General features: G+C 42.3%; 2 protein-coding genes across 7 annotated transcripts in view; one reads left to right on the top strand and one right to left on the bottom strand.

The window, feature by feature from the left end:
* The window catches only part of fmnl3 (formin-like 3), a 32,035-nt gene extending 20,903 nt beyond the window's left edge, over nucleotides 1–11,132 (top strand). For 2 of the 5 annotated variants that reach the window (XM_038722564.1, XM_038722559.1), the window contains 16 exons: nucleotides 60–170; nucleotides 305–454; nucleotides 1,064–1,165; nucleotides 1,377–1,749; nucleotides 2,217–2,309; nucleotides 2,437–2,561; nucleotides 2,933–3,135; nucleotides 3,220–3,523; nucleotides 3,606–3,686; nucleotides 3,825–3,954; nucleotides 4,088–4,248; nucleotides 4,428–4,529; nucleotides 5,585–5,677; nucleotides 5,803–5,926; nucleotides 7,246–7,359; nucleotides 9,680–11,132. In XM_038722564.1, coding sequence (XP_038578492.1) covers nucleotides 60–170; nucleotides 305–454; nucleotides 1,064–1,165; nucleotides 1,377–1,749; nucleotides 2,217–2,309; nucleotides 2,437–2,561; nucleotides 2,933–3,135; nucleotides 3,220–3,523; nucleotides 3,606–3,686; nucleotides 3,825–3,954; nucleotides 4,088–4,248; nucleotides 4,428–4,529; nucleotides 5,585–5,677; nucleotides 5,803–5,926; nucleotides 7,246–7,337 — 2,244 coding nt within the window. In that variant the 3' untranslated portion in view covers nucleotides 7,338–7,359; nucleotides 9,680–11,132. Of the gene's footprint in view, nucleotides 1–59; nucleotides 171–304; nucleotides 455–1,063; nucleotides 1,166–1,376; nucleotides 1,750–2,216; nucleotides 2,310–2,436; nucleotides 2,562–2,932; nucleotides 3,136–3,219; nucleotides 3,524–3,605; nucleotides 3,687–3,824; nucleotides 3,955–4,087; nucleotides 4,249–4,427; nucleotides 4,530–5,584; nucleotides 5,678–5,802; nucleotides 5,927–7,245; nucleotides 7,369–7,893; nucleotides 7,938–9,679 lie in introns of all 5 variants that reach the window. The other 3 variants (XM_038722563.1, XM_038722561.1, XM_038722562.1) reach the window with 3 other exon arrangements.
* Nucleotides 11,133–11,217: 85 nt separating this feature from the next.
* lrp1ab (low density lipoprotein receptor-related protein 1Ab) overlaps nucleotides 11,218–27,636 on the bottom strand; it is an 88,794-nt gene continuing 72,375 nt past the window's right edge. Inside the window, exons 56-89 of one of the 2 annotated variants that reach the window (XM_038722558.1) lie at nucleotides 26,845–27,028; nucleotides 26,665–26,750; nucleotides 26,453–26,572; nucleotides 26,098–26,285; nucleotides 25,744–25,949; nucleotides 23,865–24,053; nucleotides 23,311–23,459; nucleotides 22,982–23,075; nucleotides 22,699–22,815; nucleotides 22,483–22,602; nucleotides 22,237–22,359; nucleotides 22,019–22,144; nucleotides 21,789–21,905; nucleotides 21,000–21,106; nucleotides 20,731–20,863; nucleotides 20,353–20,475; nucleotides 20,103–20,225; nucleotides 19,865–20,002; nucleotides 19,609–19,746; nucleotides 19,394–19,513; nucleotides 18,999–19,267; nucleotides 18,716–18,894; nucleotides 18,477–18,583; nucleotides 18,232–18,351; nucleotides 17,933–18,109; nucleotides 17,580–17,720; nucleotides 17,231–17,404; nucleotides 16,363–16,524; nucleotides 15,916–16,087; nucleotides 15,477–15,578; nucleotides 14,807–14,880; nucleotides 14,630–14,723; nucleotides 13,650–13,794; nucleotides 11,218–13,198 (exon numbers count right to left, since the gene is read on the bottom strand). In XM_038722558.1, coding sequence (XP_038578486.1) covers nucleotides 13,061–13,198; nucleotides 13,650–13,794; nucleotides 14,630–14,723; nucleotides 14,807–14,880; nucleotides 15,477–15,578; nucleotides 15,916–16,087; nucleotides 16,363–16,524; nucleotides 17,231–17,404; nucleotides 17,580–17,720; nucleotides 17,933–18,109; nucleotides 18,232–18,351; nucleotides 18,477–18,583; nucleotides 18,716–18,894; nucleotides 18,999–19,267; nucleotides 19,394–19,513; nucleotides 19,609–19,746; nucleotides 19,865–20,002; nucleotides 20,103–20,225; nucleotides 20,353–20,475; nucleotides 20,731–20,863; nucleotides 21,000–21,106; nucleotides 21,789–21,905; nucleotides 22,019–22,144; nucleotides 22,237–22,359; nucleotides 22,483–22,602; nucleotides 22,699–22,815; nucleotides 22,982–23,075; nucleotides 23,311–23,459; nucleotides 23,865–24,053; nucleotides 25,744–25,949; nucleotides 26,098–26,285; nucleotides 26,453–26,572; nucleotides 26,665–26,750; nucleotides 26,845–27,028 — 4,755 coding nt within the window. In that variant the 3' untranslated portion in view covers nucleotides 11,218–13,060. The remainder of the gene's footprint in view (nucleotides 13,199–13,649; nucleotides 13,795–14,629; nucleotides 14,724–14,806; nucleotides 14,881–15,476; nucleotides 15,579–15,915; nucleotides 16,088–16,362; nucleotides 16,525–17,230; nucleotides 17,405–17,579; nucleotides 17,721–17,932; nucleotides 18,110–18,231; nucleotides 18,352–18,476; nucleotides 18,584–18,715; nucleotides 18,895–18,998; nucleotides 19,268–19,393; nucleotides 19,514–19,608; nucleotides 19,747–19,864; nucleotides 20,003–20,102; nucleotides 20,226–20,352; nucleotides 20,476–20,730; nucleotides 20,864–20,999; nucleotides 21,107–21,788; nucleotides 21,906–22,018; nucleotides 22,145–22,236; nucleotides 22,360–22,482; nucleotides 22,603–22,698; nucleotides 22,816–22,981; nucleotides 23,076–23,310; nucleotides 23,460–23,864; nucleotides 24,054–25,743; nucleotides 25,950–26,097; nucleotides 26,286–26,452; nucleotides 26,573–26,664; nucleotides 26,751–26,844; nucleotides 27,029–27,636) is intronic. The other variant, XM_038722557.1, reaches the window with a different exon arrangement.

Raw genomic sequence — 27,636 nt, 5'->3', positions numbered from 1 at the left:
TCATCCAAATAAATAGATTTCTATACCTGAATCTAAATCTGTCTGTGTCTGTGCTACAGGTTGCTTGCATGCAGTTCATCAATATCGTGGTCCACTCAGTTGAGGACATGAACTTCAGAGTCCATCTGCAGTATGAATTCACCAAGCTGGGACTGGATGATTACCTGGAGGTAATGTGACGGACGACACTGTGGTTCAAATGGCCAAATCAAAAACATATCCTCCAGTAGGGACTATTTGTACAGCTTGTGTAGAGAGTGTGTAGAGTATAACTAATTTTGATATTCATTTTTCCTCACATCAGAAATGTAAACACACGGAGAGTGACAAGCTGTCGGTGCAGATCCAGGCCTACCTGGATAACGTGTTTGACGTGGGTGGTCTGCTGGAAGATGCGGAGACGAAGAATGCGGCTCTGGAGAAGGTGGAGGAACTGGAGGAGCACCTGTCTCACGTAAGTGCACCACCCAGTCTGGGCCACCAACACTGCTCTCCGGGCTCATTTATGAGATTGTTGTGTTTCACCAGCCATGTACTTAACTTGGCTGTTCCTATGTGGTGATTAGAAATCTACTCAGTGTTTGCATTTCACAAGTGGTTCAGAATAATGATGGGGTGGAGAATGCTGGAAAGTACTGTGCGTGAAACAATCCTAATATTGTTCTCATGTTGGCTCAGTCTTTCTGGGCAGTTGCCTTCGTATCCCACGCTGCTTCGCAAAGACCCTCCTCACATGGAAAGGTCGTAGGCAGTCCTGACATCACTCGAGGAATTTAAAAACAAACTCTGCTCTCATGGGTCAGGAATGATGGGGGAGGATGAGGGTGAAGATTCCCTATGAATTCCTTTGCAACATGTGTAATCTGTTCAAAATCAAAACAGAAAGCTGTGTCATGCTGTTGCTGCATCATGCTGCTGGGCATATCATATTTCTTATTGATGATGCACATTGTGTAGGGAAGAGAGTGGGAGGCAGTGGAACTGGAAAAGATGCCTGTGGCGTGGATCAATTCTTGTATTCAGCACCTTTCATCTCTGTTGCTCGCTCCGTCTTCTTTCCCAGGTGACGGAAAAGCTGCTAGAGGTTGAGAATGAAACAATGATGAAAGTAGCTGACCTGGAGAAGCTGCTCCTTCAGAAAGATAAGGACCTGCAAATAATACGGGTAAGCTGACAGTCATAATGATGTAATGTTGCTTGCCTGCCTGAGTCAGAAAGGCTTCACTTCACGTTGCTGTGTGTCACCAAAGATCAGTTTCAGATGTATGTAGCTAAATTGCTGTGATAGCAAATTAAGTCAGCAGGAAACAGGATGTTTCTTTTGGTATGTAGAGTCATTGTGGTGTGCTCATTATTGCCCCCTGGTGAATGTTCAGGAGACGTACGAGTCGACCAATACCCAGGTCAACACCCTGAGGAGGATGATCAAGGAGAAGGATGCCGCCTTCCAGAGGCACAACAATATTGAGAGGCGGCTGCTGGAGCTCGAACAGCAAGGCACCATCCGTTTGCACAAGAAGCCAGATGGAGAAATTGCCATCGAGCCACTGGGTGTAAGAGGCGTGGGTGGTGTTGGGGTCAGCGGCCTTGGGATCCCACTGGGTGACATTGGGCAGCTGTCTTTGGGTTCAACAGCTGGGTTAACAGAACCAGGAGGACCAGACACCAGTTTACCACCAGCCAGTGAAGCTCCTCCACCTCCTCCACCTCCTCCCCCACCTCCACCGCCTCCTCTTCCTTCTGCATCAGGTGACAGAGCATGACTCACATTGATTATGTCTAGTGACAAATATATGTGAAAGTTGAATTTGTTTGACTACAGACCCTTAGAGGAGGTTTATTTTCAGTTCCCCTTCTTTGTTCATGCGTGCCAAGCCAGGTGATGTCACAGCAGTGTTCTTCTACCCCAGACAGGAAAGGGAAATACAAGGCTTGTTTCTCTTATGTGTGATTGTGCAGGCAGACTGTAGCACAGGAGAGATGTTCTCAGGACCGCATATAACAAAACATATAGGTTACAAAACATATAATGCAGGCTTATAATGAATTAAATAAAATATGAAGATAATAGCAAAAAAAGAAGAAAATTAATCTGTAGGTTATCAAATGACACTAAAATTAATTCATAAATAAATTGATACAGAAAATGCTAATAGTCTTTTGTTCTAGCATTCCAGGAAGATACGTTTTAATATTTTCTTGTACATTAATTACAGGCTCAAATGCACCAGTCCCACCACCACCACCTCCTCTTGCTCCACCTCTGCCAGGCGCTTCTCCCTCAGTTATCCTGAGTGTGGGTCTCTCAGGTGAGAGCTGACACAAAATGACATATATTTGTTATGTACTTTTGTACTTGAGTGTCTTTGCTTTCCATTCCACTGCAGCAAAATAACAGGTTTACATATATATATTTTATTTCGTTTTTGACTACAGCTATCAGAATCAAGAAGCCCATCAAGACCAAGTTCCGCCTGCCTGTGTTTAACTGGACGGCCTTGAAGCCCAATCAGATCAATGGCACAGTCTTCAACGAGATTGATGATGAGCGCGTGCTAGAGGTAAATCAAGCCGATTAAACCACTAAAAAAGTCCCTGAAAACTTGGCTTCAAAACTATATATCATTAAATATTCATGACTAAATAAGCAACAAGGTATCGTTACATATTTTTGACATGTTACATATTTTGAGGGTCTAACCCAAAAGCTCAGGGAAATGGTTTCTTCAGGACTGTGCAGGTGTTTTGATCAGATCGACAGTGCTGGCAATTTAAGCAAAAACGCACTAGAGAAAAACAAGAAATTGGTCTACTTTTGGCAGAAAACTGTGTTCACAGGGAAGCTCAGCATTCATAATAGAAAGCAGATTGAGAAAATGTGTTTTCAGCCTATAAGTTCACAACAAGTAAGTAAACTGTCATTCATGTGCAGGTGCTGGATCTGGAGAAGTTTGAGGAGCTGTTTAAGACCAGAGCCCAGGGTCCAATTGTGGACCTCTGTTGCACAAAGAGCAAAGTAGCCCAGAAGGCGGTAAACAAAGTCACCCTTCTGGACGCCAATCGCTCCAAGAACTTAGCCATCACACTGCGAAAGGCTAACAAGACCACAGAAGAGATCTGCAAAGCAATAGAGAAGTACGCACTTTTCCTGGACTTGAAATGCTTTTTGAACCATAGACAAAATAGAACAAGTTACTAATAAATTTTGTGTTTACTCAGGTTTGACCTCAAGGCCTTACCTGTCGACTTTGTGGAGTGCCTGATGCGTTTTCTGCCCACGGAGGCGGAGGTGAAGGTGCTGCGTCAGTACGAGCGTGAGCGGCGTCCACTGGACCAGCTAGCGGAGGAAGATCGCTTCATGTTATTTTTCAGCAAGATTGAGAGGCTCACGCAGAGAATGAACATCATCACCTTTGTTGGGAACTTTTCGGAGAACGTCAACATGCTCACGCCACAGCTAAATGCAATCATTGCTGCTTCTGGGTCAGTGAAATCTGCACCAAAATTGAAAAGGATACTCGAGGTAAGAAGCATTTATTAGTTCTTATATCATCAGCATTGGTATAATTTATGCATATTCATTTACTCTCTGGTTTTCCCTATAGATCATCTTAGCCTTGGGAAACTACATGAACAGCAGCAAGCGAGGCTGTGTTTATGGCTTCAAATTGCAAAGTCTTGATCTGGTGAGTATTACCTAGCAGAATGTGGAGACATTTTTCAAGTGCTCCATTCATTCCCATAACAATAAGCATAAAAAGATTACACTGTTCACATGTGCAGTGCTTTTGTTGATATTGCCATTCATTCCTATTGTTACACAGCTGTTGGACACAAAGTCAACAGACAGGAAGATGACATTGCTCCACTACATAGCTCTCATTGTGAAAGAGAAGTACCCTGAACTGGCCAACTTTTACAATGAACTGCACTTTGTGGATAAAGCTGCAGCAGGTGAGTTCAGACAAAGCATTTTGAAGATATACGATATGAAGAATTAAGTTCAAAACATATCTTTAATGGTTTGCTCATACGTTAGTATTATAGTAAATAGCTCTATAAATAAAACATCTTTCTTGTCTAAAAGTATCTCTGGAAAATGTGCTGCTGGACGTTCGAGAGCTGGGGAAAGGCATGGAACTCATCCGGAGAGAGTGCAGTCTCCACGACCATTCAGTACTGAAAGCCTTTGTCCAGGCCAGTGACCCACAGCTGGACAAGTTGCAGAAGGACGCCAAAACAGCAGAGGTATCCAACACTGTCCTCGCCGCCTAACCTCAAAGGGAAAAAAACTTGAAAAATACACGGGGAGCAAACTTCTGCCCAGAGCTCACTGACCTTTAACACACAACCAATTATAACTCCCAACTCGACAGTGTTTACATACATTACTTCAACTCTGTCACTGTCCTCCTTCCCAATTCTAGGAAGCCTTCAACAATGTGGTGAACTACTTTGGAGAGAGTGCCAAGACAACTCCACCCTCCGTGTTCTTCCCCGTGTTTGTGCGCTTCATCAAGGCCTACAAGGTGAGGATGCCAAGCAGACACAGCAGCTATGTATCTTTTCTCGTTTCTGTACTGACAAGGTGCCGCTTTCTCTCCTGGTCAGACGGGAAGTTCCCTGGTTTCAGATGTGTATGTTGTCAATGTCAGTGAGAGCAGAGCAGGGCAGAGCTTTGGCTGCCTCTGTGCCACAGGACGTGGCGTATCGTCCGAGGCCAAATAACAGGAAAGGCCAGCTGGGTCCGACTCTAGAGCTGCAGCTGTGGTGTTTAGACTGGTTCTTCCCCCCTCCTTCCCTCCTCCCCTTTACCCCCGGACAGCCTCGCCCTGCCCCACCACACAGCACACTTCCTGAGATTGTTCTCAGCCTGGATTTATGGGATCTGCTGAAGGAAATGTTCATCACAGGGATTTCTGCATATGTGTGTGTCTGTATGTGTAATTTAAAACAATAGTTTGACAATTGGGAAATACACTTGTTACAAGTCCAAGTTGTTCTAGGAGAGAAGGGAGTAACATGAAACCTGGTAAAGAATACGAGGAGTTGTTTTTTCTGTTTTTCAGTCTGTTATTGCCAAAATAACAAACCAACCAGCCAACAGCAAACTCACTTCCTTTCTGACATTAGCCTGGCGACAACATACAACAGAGCTAATTTTGCGTTCTTGCCACAATTAGCTGTCTGTTTCTAGTCTTAATGCTAAGCTAAGCTAATTGGCTGCCTCCTGTAGATGTGTATTTAGTGTAGAAATATGAGAGTGGTATCAATCTTCTCGTCTAACTCTCAGCAATAAAGCAAATAATTATAATTCCAAAGATGTCGAACTATTGTTTTAAAGCACACTTAGTGAAGGTATAAAGTAGTTGTGTGTTTGAAAGGTTAAAAGGGGGCGGCAGAAAGAGAAAGGATACTAATGATTAGTTATGTTCATACTATGTTCATTAAAGTGTGTGTTTGTGTTTGTGTGTGTGTGTGTGGTTGTTTATGTTCCACTTTTGAGCTGTTTTCTCTAGCCTTAAAGGGCCACACAAGTGTATTGATTTGGATTTATTTGAGCAGCTTTTTCTCTTCTCAACAGGATGCAGTGGAAGAAAACGAACAGAGGAAAAAGCAGGAGGAAGCAATGAGAGAAAAGTTACTGGCTCAGGAGGCTAAACAGCATGACCCCAAGGTACAGTCAAAGTGCATGCAACTGAGCTGAAAGAAACAGATTCAGATGTTTACTCAGTGCTAAATAAAACTTTGTGGTGTACCAAAAAGCACAATGAACAGCACACGTCCTCTCTGCTGATTCAGGTCCAGGCCCAAAAGAAGAGGCACCAGCAGCAGGAGCTGATCGCAGAGCTGCGCAAGCGGCAAGCCAAAGACCACCGGCCCGTGTACGAGGGCAAGGATGGCACTATTGAAGATATCATCACAGGTGGGCCAGACAGCACACTTAAAAGACCCCATATGGGTGCCAGCAGCCCTCGTCGTCCCAGGTCGAGGATGACTGTGGTCATTCACTGCTCAGCTCCTTTGAAGTGCACCTTGTGCTATGTGGTCCAGACACCACCACATCTGGAGCACAGCACATAGCAGCACAGCAGTCACTAGTGATTCCATGACGTGCTGGCTAGTTAGTCCGGAAATGTCTCACACTAAAGCTGTTGAGCCTCAATATGTAGGTAGTCAGATAGGCAGTTTTATTTCAGTATATTGGATCTTTATTTACAGGATTCCTTTTTAAAGCCACTGTGTGTAGATTTTGTTATGTGATTATAGCTTTTTTAAATATATTCTGATGGCGCTTTTGTTTGTAGAAAAATAAGACAACGCTAGTGAAAACTGATCATGCGAGTGACTTTCTTTTATCCAGCACTACGAGTCGCCAAAGTCATTTTAAAATCCTACATATAGGAACTTTAATGGGAGAAGAAAGCAGGATCTACAGCCTCAGGACAGCACATAAGCTAACAGTTTTTTTTGTCATAATCATTAATCAAAATGCTAAAAATGTAAATAATATAAATGTTGCATTAATGTAATTTTTAGTAATGTTAACTATGCTTCAATGCCACAACTGTTAGAGCTGTTAACAGCTTATTATGCAACTGATGCCTTCCCAAGACATGCTCAGTGCGTCATTTTAAGTCCCCATTTTTAGGTTTCATAAGCATTATTGTTAAGAAACATAGTAACAAACATTTAATAAATGGCTTATAACACACTATAATCAATTATAGTTGTATGTAGCCATTAGGACATTGTTTAAGTGTAATGTACAGTATTTGTCAACAATTTTTAGAAAAGCCATATTTTGTATCATTACAACTGGTTTTTGTACCATTTTGTCATTCATCATCTGTTTATACACCAGCCTCCACTTATGGGTGCCCACAGGAATAGTTATAGTTGTTGACAAACACACAAATAAACACACTTATCTGCTTACAACTACATTACAGTGTGTTATAAGCCTTTTATGAAATGTTTATATAGTGCTTATGAATGCAAAATATGGGGACTTAAAGTAAAGTGTTGCCTCTAATCCTATTAAAAACCTCCTGAGGGTTTTTACAAAGCTTGTTTCCATAGATCTGTGCAACATAAAGGACGAGTACAGCTCCTGTTTTCTAGTTTTCTTAGGGTCATTAGTCTCCTGAAAGACATTTTAAGGTGGTCCAGTGCCACCAACCCCCACACCCACAGAAGCACAGTGTCTCAGGTGTGACATGTTTTCTCCCCCTCCTCCCCCAGTACTGAAGAGCGTGCCCTTCACAGCCCGCACTGCTAAACGCGGCTCACGGTTCTTCTGTGAAGCCAACCTCTGTGACGACACCAACTGCTAGCCCTTCCCCCCTTAATGCCAAGGTTGTCCAGGTGTCTCTCGTACGCCTCCTGACCCCACTGTGCATGCAGCATGATCCCTGTCACCCACCCAACCCCATACCTCACCACTACAAATGCTGTAAACTAACTTGGGCCGTCATTGGTTGTTTGTGTTCTACTTCAGAAGACTCTTATCAGGCGTCTGGTGATAAGAGTCAGCCAAACCTCTTTGTCTTGTACAGATCTCCATGAAAAACAAAATTGTACAGGGTGTCAACATATTTTGTGTGAGAAAAATATGTTAATAGTACAATCAGCCATGTCTGTGTATTACATTTTCAAGTGAGACCATCATGCATGGCATGTGTAAAAGGCTGTGCATTATTATAGCATATTTCTTTTAAAGCATTCCTTTCGTGGAGATGAATTCAACAATCTAGCTTAAAGAGGTTTGGCTAATTTACTGGTTTTAGCAACGATGCCTTGTTCCTTGAAACTAACTTGTTTGGTGTTGGTTTCCTGCTAACATGTGACTCTTCTTTCCTCGACCAACACTGTTTATTCTACCCCCTCCAGCTGAAAAGAAGATTAATGACAGTATTTCCCACTCCTAAGAGAGGGTAAGAAAGGTAGCCTGGCTGAAACCCGGCCCGCTTGGCCCTCCAGCTACTGTGTGCTGCTACAGTGATGTCAGCTGCTTCAGCTAGTGCTTTGGATGCAAAAAAAAAGATGCTTCACAACACTGAAATTTTCACAACACAATAATCAGAAAACAAGATATTTTCAGATTAGTTAAGAAATATTACTTGGCCCAACAGCCATTAAAACATGTTGTCCCTTATTCTCCAAGTCTTTGCCTTAGAGAAGAAGCCCCTGTGGTATTTTCAGAACATAATTGTTCAGTTTCAGTACATAACTGTACCCCTAAGATCATCCTCCTCACCCCCTTCCATTATGTGTTGCATGTTGTCCAGTGTTGATTTACCTCTCACCTGTCAACAACGTCCGCCATGTTTTGTCTTTGCTAACGGTCATCCGCGGTGTGCTGAACAAGTATTTGGTCAACAGGCTCTAGAAGAAAAACACACACACACACACACACACACACACACATACATGGATAAAGTCTGTATCCAAAAGGATTTTTTTTTACTTCAGTGGCATTGCCTGCTTGATTGTTGCTCAGCAAACTGAAGAGCTTGTTGACCATTGTCCTGTAACTGTAATAATGATGGCTTTTTGACAGCTGCATTATTATATTTACAAAGTTGCCATAGCTACATTCCCAAAGCCTTGAATTTCACTGTTTTGTGTATCACTACCAGTTAAAATGCAAGGTTATGGGAATGTGTCATTCAATGTAAAGTCTGCATTGTTTATGCTATTTTTACATTTCTAATTCACAGAAAACATTTAACTGCCAAAGTTATAGCAGATTATTTATACTATGATACTAGAGCCCGACCAATCAATAATATGAGCATATTGCAGATAAATCAGTATCTGGGTTTATATCAGCCGATAAATTATAATTAAAAAAGAAACGGAGAGACGGAAGATGGATCCTTCAATCATGTTATAAGTATTGGCTTTGCATAGCTTGTCCACCACAACACACAACAGCAATCAGCTGACATAATCAGCTGTACTTTTATTATATATATAGTTTATTTTTAAATGGCATTATGTCATGTATCTTGTTGAGGTCTCATAACTACACTTTACAAATGTTAGGGATAATCTTTGTTTATGTTATGTGTTTCTGAAAAGAAGGAAAAAAAAGATTTTAAAATCCTCAAATATCAAAATCAGGATCAGCCTTAAAAATCCCATATCGGTCGGGCTCTAAGTGATGTTACAATATACACTCAGTTGCCAGTTTATTAAGTACACCAAGCAAAAGCTACTGCAGTCTAATACAACAGTCCAGCAATAAATCCTACCTTCATAAATATTATATAATAATTATACATCATTGTTGAAACTGTTTTAGAGAGCTGTTGATTGAACTGTATGATCAATTTGGAAGATGTAGCTTGTGATGTGAACAGTATTGCATTACAGAGAATGCAAAACAGAGGAGGGGTTTCTGTTATTTGGCCTACCCTCATTAATACAAATGGGGTGGACAAAATAATACAAACACGCCAGTTCATTAGGTGTACCTAATAAACAGCCAACTTAGTGTAAGTTTATGTCCTCTACATTTATGGCTTAAAATACTCTTAGCACTGTAAAATAAGTTAAATAAATAAGTGGAAGCAAGTTTGCAGATTGACCTCTGGGTCCTCTAACATGTATGTTTGTGTGTGTGTGTGTGTCCACCCCCGTCTCTCACCCCTCTCTCCATGCCTACTCACAGATCTTCGAAACCAGCCTTTCCTGCGAGCTGACGCGTTGATCCGGAGCGGTTGGAAGAGACCCTAAACCACTTATCCGTCACTTATACTCCCCTCCCCTTTATAACCTTCCTCCCTGTGTTCCGATGGTCTATCTCAACCCTGAGGCTGCAGATCACAAAGACTGAAAGGAGGGACAGGACAGAGCCCTTGTTTTAGCTGGGTAATTTATTTATTTATAGAGGCCCTTTTACAGCCACTTTAAGTGACAGAAGCACAATGGTTGACTCCTGTCTCACTGCAAAGACAAGACTTTCCCTGCTCTGTTGCCACTGAGAAGCAGACCAGTCGGAGGATGACTACAAAACAGGTGAGATGAGTTGAGGACGGGCGTACTGCAAAACAGGAAGAACAGTGCTTCCACGAGCAAGTGCCTGCCAACATGTGGATCTTATTCCCAAGACCGTTAATTTCCTCAGATTATGCAGTTGTAGCAGGATTTCGACTGGAAGGCAGCCAAAGGGAAGACGCCAACTCCGCTGCTGGGATGTTTGCCTTGAAGACACTTTCACAACAGACAAGCGTCGACATTATAATGAGACATCTGGGGACGGTTTCCTAACATTAAGCCGAGTCAACACATTCATTCAAGACTTAATATTTTTTATTTAGAGTTCAATCGCATGTATCTGGGAGGAAAGGCCATCGATTCTACTGGTTCCCTTGGATGAGCTAACAAAACCAAACTTTCTCAACTGTCTCATGTTTTGCTTAAGAAGTGCCTTTTTGTGTGTAAACAGTGTTATTTCTCATGAGTCAGCCATACTTTTATTTTACATCTTTCATTTGTTAAAGCTTGTATTTTTTATTGCCTTGTACTATAACATTAGACATATAAAACTGACAATATGTAACAGTTGACATTTCCCAGCTTTAAAGGCCTGCAACAACTAGAAGGTAAAGTGGAATGGTTTTAGATTAACCTTTTATTTACCTCTCTCGTACATGAATGTCTTGAAGCTAATAACAATTGACATTTCTTCATGCCTTGTCCAAGTAATTCTGAAAAGTTGAATATTATACGCCTTGACAACACTTTGTCACACTTGAAGTGACATTTGGAAAGTAACAAATGTATGATGAAGATACCACATTGACTGCTGTTTAAGGGCCCAGATGACATTAACCTGCTATAGATGTGGTGATGGATGAAGGACGTTTCCGTTCCTATGAGGTCTTGTGTTTTAATAGAGATGATCTAACTGTTGAAACATCCATGACTTTGGCACAAAGGGAGCGAACGATACATCTTTACACTACTTAATTTGGCTTAACATTGTATGAGACACTATTGATATTATTGTACATTCAAATCAAGGAATTTACTTACTTTAGAAGAAATGATCCATGATATTGTCTATTGACTGAAAGATGACACTTCCTGTTTAATAAAAAAGATGAATTATGTAACTACAAGACCAAAGGGCATTGTCATTACAGCTCAGGGGTATGAAATCAAAGGCTGGTCTTTCTTTGATGAAGCAACATGCGAAACAAGCGATTACTACATGGTCATGTTTTATTTCTTAACTTTTACTTGATGCTCATGTCTGATATACTCTTGCAAGACATTATGAGCTACTGTTTTCCCCCCACTATATGTCTCCAAAAGACGGACAGAGCCACCATACATTTCTACTATAAAAATCCATTTAATTTCTTATATCAAAAAGAAATAGAATCATAACAAAAACAATCAGAACCACAAATATCCATGTGGGTTTTTGCCACCAAAAGAAATTCTCCAACTGAAAAAAAGATTATTCTAATTTACATGGTCAGTTGATAATCTAACAGAGCAGGATGTTAAAAAAAAAAAAAGAAAGATGATGAATACTGTTAACAAGTGAGGGGTAAAGCAAGAGAGTTTCCTCTTGGATGGGTGTATGTGAGCACCATGCAGTGATGTAGCAGGTAGGGCTGATAAGCTCAGTTAAAAGCAGCGTGGTGAGCGTTGAGACACAGAGAGAGCAACGCTTTTAAGATTAAAAACCAGTTTGACAGACAGACAAGATGGTTAGCGTTAGCAGCAAGGCGACGGAACTAAAAAAGGAATGCTTATCAGGAAGCCGATTGGCTCCCTTCATGGGTCTGCACTTAACAATGAGCATTAACCTAAATTACATGTCCATGTAATTACATACAATAAAAAAAGAAAGCAAGGAAAAAATAAAATCTCCCACAGAAGTATGTACCATCAAACGGTCTCTATGGCCTATCCTGAAAGTACATTTACAATCAAAAGACAAGGAAGAAAAGCTAAATGCAACCATTCTGAGCTAATTATTAGTCGCGTTGTTTTTCAGTGATAACCGGGAAAATTCACAGAAGCTTGCCATCACTCCCCCCCAAAAAAATTACTTTATAGAACAGTTTCAGAGCAAAATCCGGCTCCTGTCCAGAGTGTCCTGCAGTAGGCTAAACCAAGGCCACGGATTTCCATCCCGGACTTTTCATCCTGGAATGTGGACTTTATTACAATCATCTTCACACACTGCCATTGATTCATTCATTGCTGACACAAAGTATGTCAATTATACAATGAAATATAAAATGTTAGAGTACAGACTGCTATTTGTTACTGATGTATTCCTGGGTATATTTTCAAGACACTTTGTTAATAGGTTTATATATATGCAAATATATAACTTTAGTCTGTGCAAGGAGGTAAAAGACAATCACTTGAATGTAGTTCTTTGAGACAACAGAACAGACACTGTCTACAATGCTGAGCCCTCCATGTATACATGTGCTGTATAACAACTTCTTATTTCTCTCCCAGCCTTGATCTCCCTTTAGACCTCCAGCAGCAAACGTACATATATACGCACAATGGGAAAGACTGAGCCGAACCACCATCCAGGAAGCATTCATAGTGAGCACTGACACTTCTCCTCTCTTTTATGAACAACAAAGACTTGGCAACATTTTCTAGGATGGAACAATATTCTTTTTTTTCCCTCCCTATACAATTCATACAAAAATAAAAAATTAAAATTGTTCCACTGCCATTTGTATCTCTCTATCTTTTACATTTGCACAGAGGTAGTGGCTATATGCGTGAGAGGGGAGAGAAAATTGTGAGGAGGAGGTGAGCAAAATTAAAAAGAAGAACTGAATAAATGTCTATAAAATGGTTCCTTTTCATCAGAGGATTTTTTTGTCAAAGAACAAAATATAATACTGCAATCACTTAAAAAAGTAGTCCTTCATTTTATACATTTTATACAGTGTTCTCGCTTTTTTTTGTTGCTTTTCTTTTCAGTTGGTAAAGGCATAAGATGAGAGAGCTCAGCACTGGATTGGGCAGGGCAATGTTGGCAGAGTTCAATCCAGGCCAAGGTCTATGCCAGCGGGTCACTCATGTCCTCATCACCCTGGGAGAGAAGCTCCTTCTTTTCATCTGTGCTGGCCAAAGAGTTGCGGCTATTGTGGGCTCCCATGTACAGGGTGGCATACACTGGGTTGGTGAAGTTAGTGGGCTGTGGAGCAAAGAAAATTACATGGTGACTCAAAGGGCACGAGAGAGGCAGAGATTCTTTCAATGGTGAAGGCAGGATTTATTGCATTTTGTGCTTTAAAAGGGTCAGTTCACCCAAATAACAAAATATTACACTACAATTTGGGTCTCCCCAACTGTACTCAAAACAAACTGTTGTCAATGCATTCTTTCAGTCTTTCCAAAAACAATGTCCCAGTTACTCTGTATAATTCACAGACCTCTCTCAGAAATTTTTTTTTGGTAGAAATGGCAGCGCATATGAAAATCCACTCCCCACCCCCGTGTACATGAGCGATGGTAGAAATGTAGGTACTTAAAATTCAAACCTATCTGCGTGGATATATACCACCAGGTGTATATGAGAAGATGTGTTATCTTTGTGATTTGGTTGAGCAGACTGTTTATATAAAGGTTGCTTTTAGCTGTGTTACCTTGTCTGGGTCCAAAGCAAAGTCTGAATCAAGGAGCTCCCCAGCGTCATCGTCAGGGTCTCCTTCATAGATCTTATAGGCAGGGTTCCCAATCTCAACATTCATTGCTCCATTTGTCATTCGGTGGTGTTGGAAGCCCTTTGCACTGCAGACAGAAAAATGAACAAACTGATAAATCAATCCAAACAAATAGATTTAGAAAAACTATTCTGGGGAGAAATTAAATTAAACAATATTCACGGTGGCTAGAAAAGTATAAATCACTTAGCGTAAACCAAGTACTGACTCAGCACCTGAAACATACAATCCACACAATCAAGACAACAGATATTAAAGGTCGTCAAATGGCCTTTTGTCAAAAGCCCATTTGATCAAACCCAGAGATAATACTGCAGCATGTCTACTGTGGAGAATGCTGGATTTTCACATTGCAAATACTTGGCTGTTTGCAAGCATCGAAACATCTTTCATAGATGCACAGTTGTATATTTTACTATGCAAGCACACAGCGTGAGCCTAACATTACAACATGTAAACAAGGGAAGGTATGAAGACGCAAGAACGACCAAACTGTTTAATTGTTTGCACATCACCAGCAAAGCTACTTCAGATAAGAGACAAGAGGTCCCAGTGTTGCTGGGTGGGAAACTCTGTGGGAGGCAAACAAGAGATGGCAGGCAAGGACAAACGGACAGATTTTTAACAGAACGGACAAATGGACTGACAGAAAGCATGGCCAATCTGACTGGATATCAGGTAAGGGAGGGGACAGGATTTGGAGGTCAACAGGTGAATTATGTAACCCTATGAAGTTACCGCGAGCACTGAGAACGAGATTTGCCCGGCCATAGAGACCTGGGAGACAGGAAATAGATGGTTATCAAAAGGTAAGAGAGGTAGAGAAGCTAGGCAGCATAGGTGTGAGGAACAGATGAAAAATGAGAGAGTTTGAATTTTAAGTATCTGAAACCAGGACTCACCCGCGCATTCTCCGCTTGTACCACAGGATGGCACCAACCACCAGCAGTGCCAGTAACAGCAGTAGAAGCACCGGGATGACGACGGAGGCAGTATCTGCGAGTGAGCAAACATTGTGAGCAGATAGGACCAAACACGTGCATGTTTTACTAACTAAGACTCTCTGAACTGTGTCTTACTTCCGCTGGAAGTTGAAGAATCCATAGAAGCTGCTGTAACTTCACATCTGTATCCCCTCCATCCTAGAGGACACCTGGACACACAATGAGCGAGAGTTAAGCATTTTCAGTGAATTTATTTCTGCTCTGAGGAGTGAAAAGGGGTAGGCAAGGGTAGACCAGCCTTCACGGAAGTCTTTTATCCATCTGATACACCACTTCATTAAAAAATCTGTTACTGATTGGACACTGCAGCTGATGGGACAGATCAGATATCGCAAGATTTTATTTCTTTTCAGATTCACCATCTACTTAAAATTGCGGATCGTGTTTTCTCTTCATGATCAGATTATTTTTCCTTTTAATCTATATTATAAATAATGTTTTATTTCCATTCATTCACATGTCAGGTGAAAAATCCCCAATGCGTCGGGTAGAAACTACAGTTTGACGTGAGATTTATTTTGATAATTTCCACTTTTACTAAAACATTTGGGCTGATATATAATTTCTGAAAATAGTTCTCAAACATAGTGTAATCATGACCTGGATTAATAAATAGTGAATTTACAAACACAATATCAGCAAATTCATGCACAAATGGAAAATACGCAAGTGAGGGAAACGTGGATGAAAATAAGGGAATTGGCATGTACCCTGTGTGTACGTGTGTGTGAGTGTCATTTCTTACTTGCACTGAGGCAGCAGCGTGCGAGTGTCAACTGAACATTGTCCGTTTGTGCAGTAGTCCAAACAGGTATAGCAGCTGGGCTGGGTCTGTCCGTTGGGACAGCTATACACACACACACACACACACACACACACACACACACACACACGGATAAAACATTACTGTGTTGTCCAATAATATCTCCTCAGAGTCCTGAAATAGCAGCAGTAATGCCTATGGTTTTAGATTGAACAAGTAGAGGTGTGAAATTCAGATGTCCACATACTTTTGGTCATGTAGCGTACCTATCAATCAGTGTAACCTGTGAGGTACGTGACGTGCATAGATTGATGTCTGAACTTTCCGTCTTGGTACTGAGCAGTCCAAAATAAATGTTAGCAAATATTTACAAAGCTAAGTCTAATTTATTTTGTGAGTCAACGTTCCACAGTGTACATACCTGCAGGAAACCTCGCCTGAGGATGATGTCAAACACTTGCCCGTTCCGCAGAACTGACATTTGTCCAGCTCACACTGATGCCCGATGAACTGAGTGGTGCACAGGCAGAGTTTGGTGCCGTTGGAGGTTTGTAAGCAGGTTCCACCGTTGTGACAGAACTCTTCACATTTACCTAAGGACGGGAAAGAAGACCTGTGAGAAGAGCGAAGAACTGTCATAGATTCAAAACTTGTTCCTTAAAAGTGAATCTTACACGTGTCATTGTGTGTAAATGAAATAGTTTGTTTACATTACTAATATCAAACATCAAGGATAACACATATTTTTCCGCGAAGTGTTAAAGAAGCGGAGAATCCATACATACTGTTTTATCATCTATCTATCATCTACGGTAACGCAAAACTCCTTAAAGAGAATGTAGCAACATCTGACAGTGCTGCCACTTACTGTACTGGCACTGGTCTCCCTGGTACTCTGGTGGGCAGCTACAGGTTGGCTGGTTGCCCATGTTGACCGAGCAGTTGCCTCCGTTCAGGCAGTAGTCCTGACAAGTGTGCCGGTTACAGTTGGGCCCTGTGAAGCCCTTTGGACATCTGCAGGTTGGAGCACCTAGGACACAGATAAGATATGAATTAAGAGTAAACTGCAATCGCTTACACAAAGGCTGTAGCTGTGCACCTCCACAAACTACATCCCTTACAGGATGTAGAATTTTATTTATTTTTCCCAATTTCCCACATTATAGAATAAATGAAGAACTAGCACAGACCAAGAGTTGGGCATTTTGGAAATCACCCTGCTTCATGCCCTCTCTGCTACAGCCTTTTGGCATGCGATTGCTGTTACTAATGAATACTCCAGAGGGCTTTCACAGACATCAAAAGGATGGGTGGAAATTGTACTAACAATTTTTGGAACACAAAAAACATGTTTGCTCAGCTGCCATCAGTGGCCTAAATTACTTGCTAGGAAATAATTATATTTGCAATAACATGTTTATTTCACTTAATAATTTGCTGGTTAGAAACATTTAACCACAAGAAAATGTGCCTGTAATAACCTCCAGATAGATGAAGGCATTCCCATTCACATTGATGTGACAAAATCATTACCAAAGGACATTTACTTTTTAGAATTCAACAGAAATATACATTCACAGAGCCCGATTAATACATGTTCCTATGTAAAAGGAAGAAACTTAATGACTTCTTGCTTAACTACTATGTAAATAAGGAAAGAAGACTCACAAAAGTCTTTGCAGTTAGATGTTAACAACATGATAAGTCTATGGTTAACAAACCAACCATGGTCTTACCGGTATGCGAAGCAGTGCATGTGCCTCCGTTCTTGCAGTAGTCCCTGCACTGGTTGATCTCACATCTCTCTCCGGTGTAGCTAGGCTGGCAGCGACACTTGGCCACCTGACGGGCATTGAGGAAGCAGCTCCCACCGTTCTGACAGTGAATATCGCAGGGTCCTGAGGGGGGAGCTGTGAAGGGGGAATTCCATGATCAGCCAACATTTTGTATGCAGCATCTGAACATAAAGCCAACCCAGATGAAAACCACCAGGGGCGTTAAAAGCTAAAAGTAGAGGATACGGTTGTTGCTCTACTGCTTAGCGATCTGTATGTGTACATCAGTGTACTGTATCTGCAGACTTACAGAACGGTGACTGGGTGGGGCTCACTCTTTCCGCACATGTACCGTTGTCGGCCACGTAGTTGTTAGGGCAGGTACACACCGGTCCGCTGGGGCTGAGCAGACACAGCCACTCACATTTCTTTCTGTCACATGGGTTAGTCACTGGTGCACAGAGAGACAGGACATCCAATAAGAACAACAAGTGAAATGTATAAAAACCCTATAAAAACCACCAGTCTTTCTCTCAGTTGATGTTTACATTTATTTAAATAAACATTATATGCATCTTATGGCTTTCAGAATGCAAAGTAACAGTATATTATATGTATAGAAAAGCAGTGGACTACTCAAGAAACATTATGTTTGTCACTCACTCTCTGGCTGCTTGTAACGGTGGTACAGGACTATGTCAGTAGCATGGTTGATGCCTGTGGTCAGATTCTCCATGGAGCCTTTGCCAAACTTGTTGACTCGGAAGACAATGTTATTGATATAGGTGACCCCATATATGTAGTCCTCAAAGATATCTATGCTGAATGGATGGAGCAGGTCTGGGAATGAGGAGGGACAAAAAAAGAGAAAAGGGTTAAAAAGAGAAAAATATGCAGACAACCATTTAACGCCAGATTTCTGAATTTGTCATGTTTCACAGTTGTGTTAGAAAAAACGCAACTGTTTTTGACGCCAGAGACAGCAATGACAGGATCAGAACCATCCAGACGAACACTGCCAATCACTGAGAGTTTAGCATCTGACCAGTAAAGACGTTCGTTGAAGTAGTCCACAGCCAAACCTGTAGAGACAGAATAGATTAGCCTAACAGACAAAGACATCACACAACAGCTGCAGAACAAGGCTAACTGTTCCTTGGACAAATCAGGGCTAAGATAAATCACACAATGCTAATGCAGTACTGACCTGTGGGCCACTGGATGTTCTCATGAACCAGAGTTTGTCTCAGAGTGCCGTCCATGGCAGCGGTCTCAATTTTAGGGTGGTTCCCCCAGTCTGCCCAATACATGGTACTGAAGGAAAACAGATTTGAAACACAAAGTTACAAAACATTCAATGGCAGAAAAAAAACATGATAGAAATCATATATCTTATGTGATTGTTGCCATGAAGCCACCGTCTAAGCGCTCCACACTCTCTCTTACCCTCTCTGTGGATCCACTACGATGGCGTAAGGCTCGTCTATCATGCCGGAGATGAGGGTTTTGCAATGCTGGCCTGACATCTGAGCCACTTCTATTACATCTCGACCAGAGTCGGTCCAGTACAGGTTACCAGCCACCCAGTCCACCGCTATACCACGAGGCATCTTCAGCTCTTTGATCTGGATACGAGCAGAGAGGCCATCACAGCATGCCCATGTGATTGTGTTTGGAGTTGTATGATGGAGAGACTGCGTTTCTGCACACATTTGCACACCAGCATTACCTGCAGGTTGGTGATCCTGCCCTCGGTCTGAGAGTTGGAGGTGGTCGACGATGACGGTGGTCCTGGAAGTTCATAGGAGGAGATGCGGCCCGTGTGCCAGTTGGTCCAGAAGATGCGGTTGGTTTTGATGTGCAGGTCCATCGCATCAATGCGAACGCTGGCATCGCCCTGGAAGGTCTGCTCATAGCGCCAGTTGGGCATGCCAGGGTCCAGGCTGCGGATTTCATTGTCGTCGGCGATGTAGAGAATCTGCCGACTGCTGTTCATGCCTGGAAGAAAAGGTTAAAAAGTCACATGGATGCCTTTGAAATACATTTTTTTCATGACTTGTATGTTTTAAAACGTAGCCTAAAAGAACAGGCAGCCTATAAGAGAGATACAGTTATCGTCCTCACTGTCAGCCTTGCAGGTGTCATTGATCCTGGTAAAGTACTTGTAGCAGCTGCATTTGTAGGACCCTTTGGTGTTGTTGCAGATGTGGGAACACACTCCGAACTGCAGACACTCATTTTTATCTGAAAAATGAACCGAAATAAAGTCATAGTAATTAGAAAATATTACAGCCAGGCCCCTCGCCTTCCAGAGCAAAAATCCAAGCGAGTGTGTGTACCTCCACAGGTGTGGTGTCCGATCTTCTGGAAGCCTGGTTTGCAGGAGCAGAAGGAGTCTGTGCGGTTGGTGACGCAGTGCGCCTCGTCTCCATCCCCACACTGAGTCCTGTTACTCCTGCAGTCATTTAGTTTGGTGTCTGAACGTGAACAAGAACAAGTCAAAGGCGGGTTTAAGAGATTCTGCTGAGGCTTAATATTGGAAACCTCAGATCTGTGGTTAGCAGTAATATAAAAATCCATTCTGACATGAGGCACCTGTCTTGCAGTTGGTCTCATCGGAGCCATAGTCCTCACAGTCGTTAAAGAAGTTACAGCGCAGAGTGGAGCTGATGCACCTGCCATTGGCACACAGGAACTCATCCTTCTCACATGTGGGAACAGCTGGAGGGGCCTCTGTAAACATATAACACAACACACACATACAGATCAGTACTGTGCATAATCTAAGTTGAGGAAGGAGGGGATTTCACAGCGATTTGACTACACAACTTACGGCAGTTCAGTTCATCCGAGTTGTCGCCGCAGTTATTGACACCATCACACCTCTTTGACACTTGCAGACATACACGGTCGTTTTGGCAGCGTAAAACTCTGGTGGGAGGACACTGGAACTTCCCTAAGAGCCAAAAAGACAAAGAAGACAAGATGGACAAGGAGGGTAGGGGGAAAGAAAATAGGTCAGGATGAAAAGAAGAAGACTGACAGATGCCCAACATTTATGTGATTCACAAGGCAGCACTCACTGCACTCTTCGGGATTCTCGTCAGAGTTGTCCCCACAGTCGTCTTCCCCATCACACTTCCATGCATGGGGTTTACACAAAGTGTTGTTACACTGGAACTCATCCAGAGGGCAGTTACGCCCAGCTGAGGAAGAAGCAAGCGCAGATGTATACTACTTAAGTGGTTTGCATAAAACCTGATACACCTTTTCGTGGCATTTTGCCTTTAGGCGTTCGTAGTCACACATTTCTGTCTCATACACTGACATTTATTGATTTAAATTATATTATATAGGCAGACATGGTTACAAAAAACAATTAGAATAGTTGTAATTGTCTTTATTTGTATACTTTCATTCATTCATTTATATAGCATATACAGACACAAACATACACGTACCAGCACTGCCACAATTATCCTCATCACTGCCATCCATGCAGTCAGGGTCGGCATCACACCGCCAGCGGATGGGGATACAGTGTCCGTTCTTACACTGGAACTGGTCGTTGTCACACTTCAGATCACAGCCATTCTGAAGAAACATCATACATGCTTTCATACATGCTTTCATATTTGCAAATTAATGCTAAACACACAGAATTGAACTTTCTTTACAGAGTAATGCAAATACTCATTTTAAAAGACAGCCAAACATGAAGTTTCTGCACCTCATCAGATCCATCTGCACAGTCGTGGTCTCCATCGCACTTCCACCTCCCGGCAATACAGCGGCCGTTCGTGCAGGCAAACTCACTTTCTGAACATTGCCGAGGCACTGCAGAAGAAGACAAGGTGGATGTCGGGGACAACACATGCACAAATACTTAATAGTGAGCTACAGCTGTTTAAGCCTTCAGCACAAAACACAGCACAAGGGTCAGGGCAACCACAGAAGACGACTCTACAGCACTGCAGGAGGTGATGTGAGAGAATGAAAGGAGTTTATTTTAATTTATTTTTAATCTAACCGATTTCATTTGAATGTTTCATATATCTTGCCATAGGCTATATTTGTGGTAATAATCAAAATTAGCATTAATAATAAAGTCTTTTGCAGTGGCATCTAGTGGCAAAAAGCAAACAGCACAGTTACAAAATGAATCTATTTAGAGATCAGCTTGCAGACTCTCACAGGTGGGTGGGGATCACAGCTGGACAGGAGCATGAGAGTTACAGCAGAGAGGTGACAATGTTCACATATGAAGGTGGAGCAACTTACCTCTGGCTCATGCCAACTGGACAGTATGAAATGGAACAAATATCAAATGAGATGAGAGGCATCATACATGACAGCGAATGAATGTTAGCGCTGAACAAGTGACTTAGGGTGAACAGGTGCAAAGTGAGTATGCTACCATTGGACAAGGCATGGACATGAGTGTTATCGACTTTGGACGAGGTGAGATAACATATGCTGGCAGTATACAGTATGTCTCCAAGCTGACAGTGACACCTACTGCACTTGTCTTCATCTGAGTTGTCCCCACAGTCGTTGTCGTAGTCACACTGCCAACGGCCAGGCACACAGCGGTTGTTTTTACATCTGAACTGGTATGGTTCACACGTCCTCTCAGCTGTACAAATGACAGACAATGTTACTGTTAATGACATAAAACAACAGAAAGAACACAATCCCAACATCCCAATTTGGAAATGTCAGTTTTAAAAAAGGAGAGGATATTCTTACCACACTCCTCTTTCGGCTCATCTGATGCATCGCCGCAGTCGTCCTCGCCGTCACACTTCCAGCGAGCGGGGATGCAGCGTCCAGAATCTTTACATCGGAACTCGTCCACACCACAAGTCATCTGGGCTGGAGAGGGAAACATTTTGGGGGGCGGTCACAATTGAGAGCCGATTAGGACGACTCGGAATAAACAAAATGGTAAATAAAACGAGTCTTACTGCAGTTGGCAGGTTCATCAGATCCATCCACACAGTCATTATCGCGGTCACACACCCACACGCGAGGTATGCAGCGTTTGGTGATGGCACACTGGAACTGGGTGGGCGCACACGTGACCTCAGCTATGGCAGGGAATAACAGATTTATAGCTACTGTGTGAAATGAAACGTCAAAGCAAAAGAATAGCATATCTCAGAGGTGGCACAGTAGCATATATGATGTAACTGAAAAAAGCCTCTACTCACGGCAGTCCTTCTCATCCTCTCCTTCTCCGCAGTTGTCCTGGCCATTACAGCGGAAGATGCCTGGTATGCAGCGGCTCGGGTGGGAACATTTGAACTGGCTGGGCAGGCAAACGTGAATATCTGTAATGAAAAAATAAGACAGGGCAGGAAGCAGATTATTTAATGTCCAAGACAATTATTTGGCGATGAAATACATCAATAAAGAGAGACAAATACCGCAGTTGGCCTCATCCGAGTTGTCCTGGCAGTCGTTGTCTCCATCACAGATGTAGGCAGGGTTGGTGCAGATCCCTGTGCCACACTGGAACTGGCCTGGCCTGCAATTGAAATCAGCTGTCGGGGGGGGGTTAGAGAGAATCAGGAGTCAGTTAGGATCACACACTGAACTTGCACCACAATTTGTTTCAATACTTCAGCTCTTCCCTTCTATATAGTCCACATGTATGTTACAGGAATGTGGTACGCTATCGTCTCCTAATTATCTTTCTCAAACACTTACGGCAGTCTCTTGGCTCATCTGATCTGTCACCACAATCATCCTCCGTGTCACATTTCCACCAGAAAGGGATGCATTTGTCGTTCTTGCACACAAACTACAGCAGGAAGAGGGAAATGAATCAAAGTGATTACAAAGCATAACACCGGAGCACCTCTGTAGGAGCTAGATACTGTATTACTGGGCAGCCAGCCAGCTGTCAATAGATAATCACCAGGCATAAGCAGTTCATCAAACAAGACACAGCGAGACATGGAGATATGAAAATCCACTTATCAACTGGAGTCACTCATATCATATCCGCACTGATTATGTTTACACAGCCTCCTTACCTGGCTGGCAGTACAGTTGGACATGCAAGTACGTTGATCATTGGCAAGGTAGAAGTTGGTGGGACAGGCACACTTGTAGCCTCCCCCAGGAGAGAGGAGGCAAAGGTTACTGCAGCCGCCGTTGTTCGTCTGGCACGGGTGGTTGAGCACTGGGAAATAGACAGAAAGAGGAGAAATGCATTTACCTCTGACTAGACCAATATGTTTTCCAGAACAAGACTGCTGTTTTATGATATCTGGATTAAAGTGGGGGAAATTATGATTATGTGTGTTTGAGTGTGTCTGTAGAAACAAAAGATACTTTCCTAAACCTTAACACCTTTGGATAAGCATTGCCTATCCAAATCTTCTTTCTTGGACTAGATGTTTAGTTGGTCTATATTATATTAAAACAGTCAGGTAAAATCAGTTCAGGAAAATCTTTTATTTATCCCAATGAACCATGTGAACTTGTATCACGTGTTCTGACTAAAAACATTTTTCCACTGTTTCAAAAATCCCCAAACCTTTACAAATCCATTGCGAAATGCTTCCTGCTACAGTGTTTCTCTTACCCTCTGGCTGGCGATAAGGATGGTAAATGTGGATGTCCATAGGCCGATGCAGGGTGCTGATCAGGGTTGTCTTGTTAGTACCCAGACTCTTGTGAGCTCTGTTGATGGACTTTGTCTCCCAGTCAGTCCAGTAGATGTACTCTTCAAACAGAGTCATGGCAAAGATGTGGGGGATGTCCTGGCTGAGAACTGAGAAAAATTAAATCACATCGTTCATGAGAAAACAAATTTCCATACCATCAGTGTAGTTCTGTGATTACAAATTCCTTTTCTCGATTTGTTAATATATTTTAGCTTAGAAATGCTCTTCAATAGTAAACACTCCAATAATTATAGAGTAACTATGAGAAACAGGTAAATACCTGACTTATCCCATTCATAATAGATGTCTCAAATTTCCATGATTTTCTAGAAATACAATAACCAATAGAAAACCTACTACTACTACTACTACTACTACTACTAACAATAATATGTTGTTGTTGTGTCACACTTTTCTTTTTCTTGCTGCTGAGATGTTGCTATATCCCAAAGAGAAACTGTTGGGACAATGTTGTATTGTTAATGTAAAACAGAGACAGTGTGGGGTGCACAGCTACAGTCGCTCCACTATATATATATATGTGGGTTATGTAACAGGTTCTACGCCTCATTGGATTTTACACTCTAATTGCACTTTTCTGCTCCCATTTGCTTCATTTCATGTGTTTGCTCTCAGTATTTGAGGCTGGTACGTTATGGAAACACATCATTAGTTTCTATTGTAAAACACAGCAATCCAAATATGTCACATGTGCAGGGATCCACACATGCAAGAAGACGCAAGAAGACATTAGCATGAAGCTCCCTTTGGTCAATCCTTATCTGATTTCAAACAGGCCAAGTCTGACACAAGGTCACAATGGTGTTTGAAGTGTGCGGTTGTGCGTGTGTTTGTGTCAAAGGATGGGTGAATAACTCCCTGGACACAGTACTGGCAGACTAACACCACCAAGCTAATACATGACAGTCAGGTGTTCTATTAGGAATTGTAATTTCAATGCAACATGCTTCCATCTACTTGACTTCCTGTTCAATCATTGTGTTGAAAGAAACACTCAGCGTGCACAAAATGTGTAGGGCACTCATGATAGTACAGTACTCTCACAACAAGTGATTATTTTAGATTTGTATACTTTCCCATACACTGACAGTTTTCCATTATGTACATTCTTCTTCCAGGGAATGATGGGATTAGTTTAGCGTTATGTGAGAGATTTCAATACAAACGCCCGCTGTGCTCCAGAATTCCTCTACACGCATGGTTGGTTGACAATATCAACTATTGTAGTCAGTGTGCTAAACAACAGCGTGCTATGCAGACATCACATAGGCTAAAGGCCTCACGGATCAGAACACTCTCCCCTATTCAGGGTTTCTGTCCCGTGGGCCTGTGCTGCAGGACTCCAGCCCAACGGACAAACATTTGACCTGCTTGCTTATGCTTATGATTAAACCAATAAATGTGTCAAAAATGATGCCTTGGGTGCCTTGATGTCTTTTGTCTACTTCATCCAACGAAGGTTAAAATCAAGGGCAACTGGATTTGGTTGAAGATACTGGAAGACGTTTCGTCCCTCATCCAAAAAGGACTTCTTCAGTTGTGACTGACTGGCAGGGAACTACTTCAGTTTGAAGTAACTGTGTGGTATTTGACAGCCTGCTGTCTTTTAATTTAACTATGTTTGATCATTGAACAATCTAACTTTAAGACTCTATGAGAAAATATATTTCCACAAACCAATCTTTAGAACATGCAACTAATCCCACACTGTCAAAAAATGTTGGAAAAGTGTGTAAAGGCAGTAAGAAAAAGGCATCTGTGTATCTGTTCTGTCACCTGTGTGTCTGTTGGTGCCATCCAGACTGGCAAACTCAATGTAGTCTTCCCTGGCATCAGCCCAGTATATACGGTCATTGATAAAGTCCAAGGTTAGTCCATTGGGCCATGTGATCTTATCCTCTACAATAACACTCCTGTTAGTGCCGTCCATCCCGATTCTCCCAATGTGAGGGTTGTCACCCCAGTCAGACCAATACAGGTACCTAACCAGTAGGGGGGTAAAGATAGTGTTACATTTACAGAACAGTGAATCTTAATAAAATTTACCTTAAATTAGAAATATAGCTTATCAGTTACCACAACCAGATAAGAGTGTTTTGATAGCCTGTGAAACCTATAGCTGCTTCTCACCCATAGCGCACGTCCACAGCCACAGCACGGGGTTCCCTTAGGCCACTGTTGACCAACACAGTCCGGTAAGCCCCATTGAGTTTTGACACCTCTATGGTGTCCCGGCCTTTGTCACACCAGTACAAGTTCCCGCCAACCCAATCCACTGCCAAGCCATCTGGGTTACTCAGGGAGGTTCGGTGCAAAACCTACCAGTCACAGCGTTAGATAATGATAAAGGCTTCCAGCCAGAGACAAACACAACTTTCATAAAAAGTACTATCTACAAATACTATGGTTCATTTGGGTATTTTTCAGTATCAATATAGCTTGGAAGTTGTACTTAAATAAATAAAAGGACGATTTCTTCACTGACCTCGATGTTGCTGCCGTTCATATGCATGCGTCGGATCATGCTGCCCTGAGTGGTCACATCTGTCCAGTAGATCATCTGCTCTGCATAGTGGAAGTCCAGTGCCACTGCATTATTTAGACCCTGAAACAGAGGTAGCTAAGGTATTAACAGGTGTATGGATCGTTAACAATAAAAACTTTCAGTAGGTCAAACTGATAACCAGTGTGTCTTACCTGTTTTATAAGAGTGTAGTTGGAACCATCCAGGTTGAGTTTTCTCAGGTAGTACCGGTTAGCAAAGATCAAGTAGGGCTCCTCTTCTACACGCAAACACCAGACAGAAAACATATGCATCAGGGCTGAATTGGCTACGAGCAACCAGCAAAATCCAAAACACACACTAGCATGCCTTACCCGATGTGGACTTGCAGATGGTGGGGTCATTGGGGCTGACTTCAAAGCCATCCACGCAGAGACAGTGGAAGCTGCCGTGTGTGTTGATGCAGCGCTGAGAACAGGGGTAGGTGGTTGTGCACTCGTCTATATCCACGCATGTCTTCCCATCCCGCTTAAGCTGGAAACCAGGATGACACCTGCACTGAAGGGGCCAACAGCACAGGAGACATGTCAAAATCTCACAGTCTTCGCGTTCTGGCACTTCTCACCTTTTAGTCTGGACCAACGACAAGAGCCTGCCACTGCCTGTTACAAAACCTTCAGTCAACCTTAAGTGTTCTTCCTTCCACCAAAAGCCTAATTTTGGCCAAACTGCTATGTGAAGTGGTACTCAACACAGACGTTAAATCCAGGTACTGCTGACAAATAAGATGCATAAATAGCTAATTTTGCAAAATTGTCTAATAACGGAGCAGGTGTAAAGGAAAAGCTGACAACCAATGAGTTTGTAAAGTAAGTGGCATGAATGTCATCTTACCAGCAGGCATGGAAAAAAAACACATATTCATTACTATTTGAAATCAGCTTTAAATGTCACTTCTCATAACCCCATTTGTGTTTTGAAAGACCTCCAAAGCACACTCCCTCACGTCCAAATTCTACTCCTTCACCATTATGTTGGAATTTGCAGTATACTAAGCCGGTTAGAGCTAAAAAGGGAGTCACAACCCAGGCAAATCTGTGATGGGGAAATTATGTACATCTTAATGTTGTGCGAACACCGAATACTGACTCAGCCTGCAATATCTT

The sequence above is a fragment of the Micropterus salmoides genome, unplaced genomic scaffold (genome assembly GCF_014851395.1).
Source record: "Micropterus salmoides isolate LMB-PRFRI ecotype aquatic unplaced genomic scaffold, ASM1485139v1 Ms_hic_scaffold_16, whole genome shotgun sequence".
Lineage (NCBI taxonomy): Eukaryota > Metazoa > Chordata > Actinopteri > Centrarchiformes > Centrarchidae > Micropterus > Micropterus salmoides.
Note: the sequence above shows the minus strand (reverse complement) of the source record. Positions and strands in the feature narration are given on the sequence as shown.